Here is an 11,076-nt window from a genome sequence, read left to right as displayed (position 1 = left end):
GATCTGTAAGTTTTTTCCCCTTTAAATAAATACTACCCTGTTAATTATAATTCCAAACTGCTGTGGCATCGTTTGTGACTTACGTCTACAACTGAAGATTCAACCAAGGCCTCATGCATGGTAGGCAGGTACTCTATCCCTAGCTGTCTTTTGCCTTTTTGTTTTAAAAGAGGGTCTCACTAAACTGCCCAAACTCACTCTATATAGTTCAGGTAGATCTTGAACTTGTGGTCTTGAGGCTTCAGCTTCCAGAATAGCTAGAATCAGGCCAAAAACCACCAGACTCAGCCAGAAAATAACACTTTACTGTTCCTTGAGCCATTGTAGGGTTTTAAATGAATTTTAAAAATACAAAAAAATAAAACAAAGCTGATCTTTGGAAGGTATTTTTTTTTTTGGATAGATATGAAAGATTAGCCATTAGCATGCCAACTGTCTACCTGGCCTGCTTAGAGACAATCTGTCATCTGTGGTGGTGGTGGGGTGGTGTATGGCCCTGCACAATCTTGGCAGTCTTGTCTGAGATATTAATCTGCTCATCGTTGCTTTTTATCAGACAGAGAAAATTTAAAAAAAAAAATTCGTCCAGGTCCAATTTGGGTAAATTTTAAATTAGTGGCATGAGAATTGATGCAATTTAATGAAGTCACAGTTGGATGAATTCAAGAAGAAAGGCTGGAGGGGGAAGGGGTTGGAAAGACAAGACGGAAGTGACCAGGCATCAAGAGCAGGACAGATGGGAAAGCAGTGGTGGTAGAGGAGACATCGCAAGTCTTGCAAGTCACAAGACGATGCATTTTAATGATGCGACTTTAAAGAGAAGAGAGAAACACAGCAGACTTTCTGCTTAAAGATCTGACATTCCTCTTCGCAAATGCTCCAGGGTGCAGAGAAGAGGCACTCACTGCATGGACATGGGTCCTGAATCTGAAGCTGGCTGTGGGTCATCAAAACACCAATGAATGACCTGTGCTGGTTCCCCAAGCCTGTGGGCTGTCACTCCCAGGAAACTTTGTGCAGATTTCTTTACACGCAGTCACAAGTCAGAGACAGCTGACTTAGGGGCGTTGCCGAAGGGCAGCACCCCAGAGTCTTCCTCGTGCTCTGAAGCAGCATCGGTGTCCTGCCAATCATTCCACAGAGGTGGCTTGATGGGAGACTTGCTCATCCTCCAAAAGAGCCACCTAAATACCAGTGTGAGGTCCCAACTCCTCTCTCCTGCTGAAATCTGACCCTGATTCCAGAACTGGGGGTGGAGGGGAACCACTTCCCCACAACTGCCTGCCTGTTCCCCACCCTTCCACCCCCAGATCCATCTGCTAAACCCCCAGTAAAGAGCTTAAACCCCAGGCCCTAGGAAAGGAGAGGATGGAAGAAATCTAGAAGGCACTCTCGGATGCCACTTAATCAATAGCCCATCCCAGGGCCCGGGTCCCTCCCCACGGAGCAGCTGGAGTGCAGGAAGAGGGGAAAGAGTGGAAACCACACTTCCCAGCAAAGGACATTTGGCTAAGAGAACAACCAATATGTCCAGGGGACAGGTGTCCTGAGTAATGAGACTTTAATGCAGAAGCTAATGGGAACAGGACATGAAACCAAATGCCAGAAAAACAAGGAATAATGAGCGTGTTTGAGAAGGCTACAGGAAGCAAAGACTCTTCTACCAACATCAGGGCACAGGGCCAAGGTTCTAGCCACCCAGAGCCTTGCTGGAACGTTAGCTCCCAGGGCCCTGGAGATGGGAACAGTGGCTTTAGGCAAGGAGGATCCTGGGAGAGCAAAGAGCTGGAAGGAGGTAAAGAGGACGGAAAACAGAGCTCTGTTCCTGGAGGCTGCTGAACCTGCTTCCACAGCCAGGGACTCTGCTCAGGTACCCCTGCTGTGGTCCTGCAGACCAGGCGTGTGGGTCCCACGCTGGGCTGGTACCCAGAGATAACAGCTGGAGGCCACACCCAGCAGTGGCTATTAGAATGTCTCAGGATTCCTTCCTCCTCCTGTGTCCTTCAGGGCAGAGGACTTGAGGAGGAAGGGAGCAGAGACTGAGGAAGGAGTGAAGTCTGGAATTAGCACAGCTAGGAGGGCAGAAATGAGGAAGGACAGTCCGAATGGGCATGCGAGAGTTGGCTGCAGCTCTCTCTTGCATGTGCAGCCCTGGGTATTATAAATAGGGAAAGGGGGCATGGAGGGACAGTGATAAATGGACCTGTTAGCGAGCTGTGGGTCTCAGTAATTAAAACTGGGGATGCCCTGAGGTCCATCCTCTGCCTAGACCTCATCTCTCCTCCCTTCCCGAGCTCCACTCACCTCTCTCGGAGGCTGTGACTCATGCTCAATTGCCCAGGGCTTCTTTCTAAGCCACACAAGGTGTTTGCGTTTTTTTTCTGATTTTCCCTCAATGGACTTCAATGTTTCATTCTGCTTCTTAGAATTCTTTGTATGCCTTCATCTCAGTCAACAGCATCCACCCTTGAAAGAAAACCATCTCGCTGTCCTGGGCACATCTGTACCCCACATGCAGTCTAAGTGGGAGTGTTACCAGCTCTGGATGGAAGGTCATTGACCCTCTTGTCCTTTATGGTAACAAATTGTCCCAGGCACAATGGGGGAGGGGGGAGCTGCTTCCTTAAGCATTTCAGGTGTCCTTGACTCTGTCAGGAAAGTAGAAGACAGTGAGCTACTTTTCTAGACCCTAAGGGAAGATACAGATGGGCAACATAGTGGTAGCATGGCTTTGGGCAAGGCATTATGCTAGGTTTCCCCATCTGTAAAATAGGCCTATATACTCTGTGGGCTGAAGGATGGTGAAGGAGGTGGCGGGGGGGGGGGGCAGAGGGAATACAGTGAGATTCTGCTTGGAAAATGCAGAACAGGCTCCTGGTACCAAGTAAGTTCTCAAGACCAGACACTATTGCTTGAGACATCACCCAGCCGAAACTCAGGGCCTCACAGCTTTCCTGAGTTTCACAGGTGATGGAGGAATGGCAGTTCCTGACAGGACAAACTCCTACCTTTTGATGCCCACTGTCCAAGTTCCTAGTGGAACGGACTCCCTCGAGTGTGTTCAAAAGGGGCCTCTACATATGTTGGAGGGGGCTATGGAGTGATACAAGAGCTCAGTCCCTCCCCCTTCCCCTAACTCTTGACTGAGATTGGGGGAAACATCCATCTGCAGCAGCATAGCGGTGACTATCCCCAGTTGCCCAGAGTATAACTGGGTGGTTCCCTACCCTTTGCTCTTTACTCGGCCAGCCCACCCTTGCCCCAACCAATCCCATCCCATAAATATGAACTGGAGGCATGGAAGCAAGGCAAGTATGGTAAATGGGTGTTGGGAATCTTCCAGAAATGCTATGTATGGTAGCCTCATGTCCGTGGGCCTGCAGGTATCCATGGCAGTCTGACCCAAGTGGTAACCTCATCTGAATACGGAATTGCAGAGGCGGTGGCCCTGTGATAGAGGGCAGAGGGCAGTGAGCAGGGGCTCTGATCCCAGGCTTCCTCTCTGCATGTATCCCAAAGAAACTGGGTCCCTTTACCCTCAGCATCAAAGCAGGAAGCTAAATTGAGCGATCCGTCTACTATTTTATGCAGAAATGTGGGACATTCTTTTTTCCACTCTCTTTGGGCAGTTATCTGAAATGTTTGATGCATATTCAACTCCTTCCTTTTCTCTTCTTTCCCAACTATCCCACAGCTTGCCCAGCACACTGCTGTCACATGAAACTGGTCTTGCCTAGGAGATACTTATCTTCCCACGTGAGGAGCATCTCTGTCCACATGGTCAAGGGTGAGGGGCGCTCCCCTCCTCTGGTCCATCCTGCCTTTCGAGATGGTAGTGATACTCCTCCCAGCAGCTTTCCCTAGGGAAGGCACTGTGGCTTCCCACCGCCTTGCCCATTCATCAGCCTTACCCTCAACTTATTACTGCTTAAACGAGACAGATCTCCCTGGGAGGGTTAAAGATGCTATGGTTTCAGAAAGCCAAAGTGACTGGTTCTAGAGTCTCAAAGTATTTCCAAGAGTGGCGCTATGGAGCCATTTGCAGAAGAAGAACCAGCGTGTGGCCTCTCAAGGAGACTGCGTGGGAAGCAAATTTGGAACATACAGGCACCCGGGGTTTTTTCAGAGGATCAGGCATAGCAAAGGCAGAGCTGCTAGGTGTCATTTCATTCAGGTTCATCTCAGAGAACAATGGGGCCCATCATTTCAAACTTACACCCTAGTAGCGCCTGGTTTCTTGACCCAGAGCTGAGAAAGGGGACAACAGTCACCAGGAATTATGCTTTTGTGTCTCCAAGAGGGATCTTACATACACTGGAGGGGTCCCGGAGGGTGATTCTGGACACACACACGCAGGACCTCACTGGTGTGATACATCACCGCAAGCCCCGCTCCCATACCTCCAGGTGAGAAGAGAAGCATCCAGAGTCACATTTTAAATTTCATAACTACCCACATAGTCATTCGGTGGTGCCTTACCCTGGGCCACCCTCCCTCCTTCAGCATATGCTGTATTTTCCTTTTTCAACAGTCTGCATTACTCACATCTTACTAGAGGATTTTGCTTAGATCAGGTTATTGCGCTTTAGAAAAGAACGCAGAGAAACTGGAAAAAAAAAAAAAAAAAGGACCAGGGACTATCATGAGAAATCATGTTGGTGGATGGAAACCCGGAGGTCAGCAAGACTCAAGACACAGGGAAGGGACCGAAAGAGGCTGTCACTCACATCGCCAAGAGTCAAAAAGTTGTTTGCTGATGATTAAGAACCAAGCATAAAGCAGAGAGAGCAGACTGCTTCCAATGAAGAAAACGAGACTGAGGCTGGGCCTAGAGCATGAACGCCAAGGCTTTCAGAGATAGCTCCCTTGACTAGCAGCTGAGACGCGTGGCATTGTGACCTCTGTGCGGTTGATTTCAAATGCCTCGCTTAGAAAATTACAGAGTCAAACTGACTGTGGGAATAAGGCCATGATGCTGAAATGGATAGCAAAATAGTAGAATATGTTAGTTTGCCTTTTTATAAGACTTTGGTTCTACTTGTAGAAAAAGTAGTAGAATTGACAATCTGCCCTGATTTATTTTAAAAAGAAGCCTACTAGAGGCTTGAGGCCAAGGGCCTCAGATCCTGTTAGGATTTGCTGGTGAACTCCCTATGCCGGGCCTTCTTCCCCTTGATAATGTCTACCAACAAAAGGAGTACAGATATGAGGTCATAAATGTGACTCAGGGAAAAATAATGAGTTTGAGTTTCTCAAAGTAAAGTGAAGAGGGCCAAAATCATCACAGAAGGGGTGTTCCCAATGAAGGCAGCCCAAGTCCTCCTCTATCTCATTAGGGGCCCCTCTCCGCCCTTCTGAGACATCTTATACATCCACAAAGTCAAATCGTAACTTTGTAATTTCACAAAAGAGATGTTGCCAAGGAACGTGACAAACACTGGAAGGCAAAATGCACTGAGTCTGCAACAGTTTCAAGTATAAACTCTTTAGAACTTTGGGCCGACAGCATCTAATACACCAAAGAAGAAAGCTGCTGGCCACTGTCACAGCCAGGAGCAGAGAGCTAACTCAACGTGCAGCAATGAGGGGCTCTCCTGGCTACGGGATGGAAGTAGAAAATTAAGACCTAAATAATATCCTGTCAGGCCCTGGAGAAATCAGTCAGCAGAGCTCAACAGAGGAAGTTCTTTTGGGTCTCCGCTGCCTTTTTATTCCAGATCTTGTAGGCATAGCTGTCTGGGATAATTGACCTCTTTCAGTCAGCCCACTTTTTCAGATATCTTAACCATCGCTTTCTGCAAATTGATGTGAACCAACACGCCAGTCAGTAAAATCCCTCATTCAAATCGGTTGAAAACAATGAATTATACTTTGTCTTCTACAAGTGCGTTAGCAGACTAGATCTATGTGTCAATTTTCGGTTTCTTGACAGCAGATTCCATGAAATGAATGTGTTCTGAGACAGGACAGGGTGGGACAGATGTGCAAGTCTTTTGAGCTTGGGGGAAGTGCAGGAAAGAAACACGAAGATAGTGAACAGCGTGACCCCAGAGGGTTGTCAAGGTCTCAAGGTGGTTGACCATGTTTGCCTGGTTGTACTGCTAAAGCAAGAAGGAACCCAGTTAGCCTGGTTGTCGAGGGAGTGTGACTTGGAGTTTGAAACTGTTTTCTGCCTTCTCTAGGTGAGCTGGGCTCACACGCAATGTATCCACATACATTCAAGAGCCATAACAGAATCAAGCCTGGTGGAGTCTCTGCAGTGTTGCTTTGTTCCATCAGAGGTAACCACTAACTTTTTGTCCAATCGCTTTCTTACTTTTTGTTGTCTTCTTTCTGCCTTCCCAGCTTTCCCAATGTGCATTTCTTTCTAAACTCAAGGAGAAAGGAAAACTTGAAAAAGGTAAAGCACTTCAATTCAGCCCAGGGCAAGATTCGTTTTTTTCCCCCCTTTCCTTCCAAACTTCTATTTGAAGAAAAAAGAAAAAAGAAAAAAGAAAAAAGAAAAAAGAAAAAAAAAACACCACCAAGCTGACTTGGTTGAGATTATAATGGGAAGCTCACAGTACTGCAGAAAAGAATATTGAATGTTTGACAGTTTGTCTCACGTTCTTCACTCACTCAACTCTGGGGTTGTCCTGCTACAGCAGGGTTGGCCTGGAAGGGAAGCAGAGCTCTCCTGGTTTGTAATTAACTTCTAGAAGGAGAAAAGACAAACTTTTCCCTGGCCTATGCTAGAAATAAGAGTTGGGAGACTGACTCTGCAGATGAGCTACCTCCTATTACCCTTCCCTTCTCCCCGGGATGTATACTCCGGCTCTGCTCCTCCAAGCATCCTCCCCTGCCCATCATCTTCCGTGCCCACTTTCCTTCATACGCCCAGTCCCGTACAAGCACCTCCGACTTCACCAACTGTGTCTACAGCATCTTAATAGCTTCCTGACCCATCTGTTAATTAGCCATTTAAAAAAGGAGCCACGCAGTTCCTCCTTAGAGCGATTCTCATCTCTGAGACATTAATGAATCAACTCATGGTGAGGAGGAGGAGTAGGTTTGGATGTAAGAGAGCTGAGGGCAGAATAGAATGTCAAAAGGGGCCAGCCTCCTGGGCTGGGGGCTGGGGGCTGGGCAGAGTCCATACTTCTGGAGGATATGGGTCATCCTTCTTTGGGCAGACAGCCCCAGGTAAGGACTACAGAGACACTCAGGAAACATGACAATCGGAGGATGCCTGCAGGTCTAACCTTAACCTGAGAAGTTCTAAAGCAGGGCCAAGAAGAGGATGCAGCCTCTAATAGAAATGGAGTTCCAGCCAGGAAAGTTGGGACACCCCCACTCAGAGCTTATATTGCTTTCTCCTCCTCAGAGCCCATCTTGCTAGGTTTGGGTATTTGCATCATTGACACTGGGTTGTCTGTTAGAATTACCAGAGAGCTGGCTGCTTCCCCCCCAGACACCGACTTCTCACTCTGAATCCTGCTAGCAAGGGCTAATCACTTCCAGAAAAAGCAAAATCTGCTCTTCCCTGCAAGGGAGGGAGAGATGCAAGAAAGTCCAGTCATAAGGAATATGCATGTGTGTGGCAGACAGAGGGCTGCCCAGCCTGTGAACACCAAGGCAGAGCATATGGCCAATCCCTTCTTCCATCTCTTCTTAAACTCCCACAGTATCCCTTTGCAATGAGGCTTTTCTCACTGAAACTCCCTCAGACTCAGGAACGCTTGCCCCGGGAAGGAAAGGACTCAGGTCTGCCTGTCTTCAGGGAGGCTCACACACTGCAACAGCTCTGTTCTCCCATTCAGTATGGACACATCTTGGCTGCACTATTTCAGAAAGCACATCCTAGCTCCCGACTTGACCTCCGTTTCTCCCACTTTCCCTAGGAAGAACTCATTACTGTGTGACTGCATCTCTCCTCCATCACCGCCCCCTTTCCCTACCTGGCCTCTCTAACAACACAGACCACACAGTCGCCCCACCCAGGGGTGGCAAACCTTGACATCTGAGGTACAAGCAGAGAAAGAGGAGCTCCCCTCCCACGTCCACCCAGAGGTGCATGAGAGTGACGTGGGCACTCACATAGACACACTTGAGAAGAAGAGGTCCAGATGCTATGCCATCTTGCCAGTTGCTCAGAACGGAAAGACTTTCCCTGACCTGCTCAAGGTTACTCCTGAATGTCCTTAAGTGTCACTCATCACCGTGAGTGTCACTCACCTCTGATCTCCAGCCCTACCCCCACCCGCCGCACATACACTGACAGGCATTGTCCCCTATCCACCCAGCACCAGTACGATGGCTTCTAAAGCACGGATCGGGCGAGCCTGCAGCTGTTAGAGTGGTGCTGTGAACTGAATGAAATCAGGAGGTGAATCTGAGAGAGAGACGTGCCACACTTCCACAATGGCCTGGGGCCTGAAATTCAGTTCACTCTCTCCTTCTCCCACCCCAGAAGCGGCTCCAAGAGTGCCCCCATGGTTACCCTAATGTGGGACAGAGGGAGTCTGTGGGGGCAGAAGAGACTAATATCAAAAAGAGTGACTTCCAAGAGCCACGTGGCAATATTGGTTTTCATGGGAGCTTAATCTCTCAGACTCCGAGGCCACATAAACTTATCAAACACAGGTGATGTTGAGCAAATTGCACAAGACACCCGGGGCAGGGCAGGGAGAAACCCCAAGAAAGGTTACTCAAAAGAGGTAAGAGTCAGGATGGTTTCAATGGGACAAGAGGAGGGAAGAAGAGATGAGCCCGAGTCCTGGGCCAGAGGTGACAGATGAGGAACAACAGCACATCTGCTTCAGAAAGACCCCTGCCTCTAACTAACTCCTTCTTGGCTTTCCAAGCTGTGCCAAGACAGAATTCGCTGCCAGACCAAACAAACTCCTAGGGAGCGGGGATGCCTTGCTCTTGTTTTGTTCACGGTGCCCATCTTTTGCATAGCAAGGCATGGAGACCCCAGACCATTGCTCAAAATCTTGGTTCAAGACCAAAGGGATGTCTAGTAAACCAATGCTGACAGCAGCTAAAGGATGAATGGCTAGCTCGGGCAGTGAGGGGTTAAAAAGGGATGCTCACTCCCTCTACAGTCAACCCAAGCCTAGTACTTGAGTGTGGAATGTCTGCATTTCGTGGATTTGAGTCAATAAAACCTGACAGGGAATATCATCGAGGGGGAGGGGCAGAATCAGCTCCTTCAGCATGCCTAGAAATTTCTACCTGCCTTCCTCTTTTCAGCAAGGTAGGGGTGATTAATGTTCAGAGCAGCGAAGGAAGGTTTTCAAGCCAAGAGGATGATAAGCAAGGTGCATGGGCCAAGGCAGGCTTGGTGGGTCAGCTCACAAGCAGCGGACTGGGGGCTGGGCCTGGGAACTAGGGCAGTGCCCACTCTGTGTGCCAGAAATGGAAGTGTTTCCTGGGGCAGGGCTTTCATTGAAGCCACATCCAGCCATTCATCTTCGTGGGGACACTGGAAGCATAGCTGTACTTCTCACCCTCTGCCTGTGTAATTCCTACAGGAGAGACTGGGTTCCTGTTGTGGCTTTGACTTTCCAGCGATCTCCTTGGGAGCCAGAGGCAGGGGTGAGAAGCAATCACAGTGGAACTGTGGACTGTCATGTTTTAAGCTCCTGTTATACATTTTAGAAGGGGGCAGTCCCCAGTGTCTTTTCCATGTGTGCAATAAAAGATGCCCAACCGGGCTGAACACCGTCCAAAGTGTTAACTCCGAGAGGCCTGCCTTGGAGGAACAAGTCCTCCAGTCTCGGCTGGAAAGCTAAGCACCCCACTAGAAGACATAACATCTGTGCTGGTCAACAGGACATGGGGTACCTTCTTCCCAGCAGAGGCAGACACACTTTTCATAACTATTTCACTCTTAACCCCTGGACATCCCAGCTTGCACTAACCCACTTGCTATTCTTTTCAGTGAAGTGTTCATACTGTTCAGTTCTTTCTATTAAGCTGACACTACCATTTAAAACAAACAAAAACCTAAGCGTGGTACAAGCCATAGTAAAGTTGCCACACGCCACGCAAAAGAGAACCTGGAGATTGGAAAATTAGTGGAATTCTTATCCTTGAACAACTGATTCGTATTTTGTGTTGCAAATCCTTCTAACACTAAAGCCTGCCTAGCTGCTTCCTAAGGAATGCGGGAGGGCCACAAGATTGATTGCTCTTAAAAGGAAGCGGCTGTGGAAGTGAGTTAGAAGGCTAGAAGAGGTGTGCTGAAGAAGACTGGACGGGGTGGGGTATGTTAAGAGGGGACGAGGCCCGGCGACCCTAGGCGGGCACTCAGAAGCGCCTCTCACCTGTGGATGTTCATCTCTCGCGGGGGGCGGTGGGCCTTGTCATAGGAGACCTTGGCAAAGACGCCCGCTACGATGACAAAGGCGATCACCCCGCAGGTGATGTAGACGGTGAAGTTGGTCTTGTCCTTCTCCGGGTCGTACTTGTTCTCGGGCCCCGGCGACACCACCTTGGTGCTGGGCGTCTGCACCCATACCGGGCTTTGGTAGTTGGTACACTGGCGCTGGTCCAGCTTCTCGTGGCGCTTCTTGCAGCAGAAGCGATAGTAGCAGGTGCCGCAGCAGTACAGGTAGCCGCTCTCGCTGTTGTTACACTCGAACTCCTTGTCATACTGGCCGCTCACGTCGTAGTAGCCCCAGCACGTCTCGTAAGTGACGGCCGCGCTGGCCGCAGCCGCCGCTGCCGCGGACTGTCCCCGCCGGCTGCCCGCCTCCGGGACGCCAGACGCCCGGGCGGTGCTGTTCAGCTCGCGGCCACCGCGGGCTAGGGCGCCTCCGGAACGTCGACCCCCGACGGCTCCCGCGCCTAGGGTCCGGTTAGCAGCGCGGCCGCGGGCAGCGTCTGCGCCGGGCGGCAGGTGCAGGGACGAGAGCGACAGCAGCAGCGACAGTAGCAGAGGCGGTAGCAGGAGGCGGCGCAGCGCCATGGCCGGGCCGGGCGGGAGGGCGCGGGCGGACGCGGGCTGCAGGCCGCTGCCCCAGAGGCTGGCCTGACTCCGAGGGCGACCGCGCGGGCTGGGCGAGCGATGCGAGCCGGTCAGTGGCGGGG

General features: G+C 50.0%; 1 protein-coding gene across 2 annotated transcripts in view; it reads right to left on the bottom strand.

Annotated features, from left to right (window-relative positions):
• The window catches only part of Shisa6 (shisa family member 6), a 302,821-nt gene extending 291,772 nt beyond the window's left edge, over window positions 1-11,049 (bottom strand). For both annotated transcript variants that reach the window (XM_013347424.2, XM_026780443.1), the window contains exon 1: window positions 10,311-11,049. In XM_013347424.2, the coding sequence (XP_013202878.2) occupies window positions 10,311-10,954 (644 nt within the window). In that variant the 5' untranslated portion in view covers window positions 10,955-11,049. The remainder of the gene's footprint in view (window positions 1-10,310) is intronic.
• Between the last annotated feature and the right edge of the window lie 27 nt (window positions 11,050-11,076).

This window comes from Microtus ochrogaster, chromosome 7 (genome assembly GCF_000317375.1).
Source record: "Microtus ochrogaster isolate Prairie Vole_2 chromosome 7, MicOch1.0, whole genome shotgun sequence".
In the NCBI taxonomy this organism is placed as follows: domain Eukaryota; kingdom Metazoa; phylum Chordata; class Mammalia; order Rodentia; family Cricetidae; genus Microtus; species Microtus ochrogaster.
Note: the sequence above shows the minus strand (reverse complement) of the source record. Positions and strands in the feature narration are given on the sequence as shown.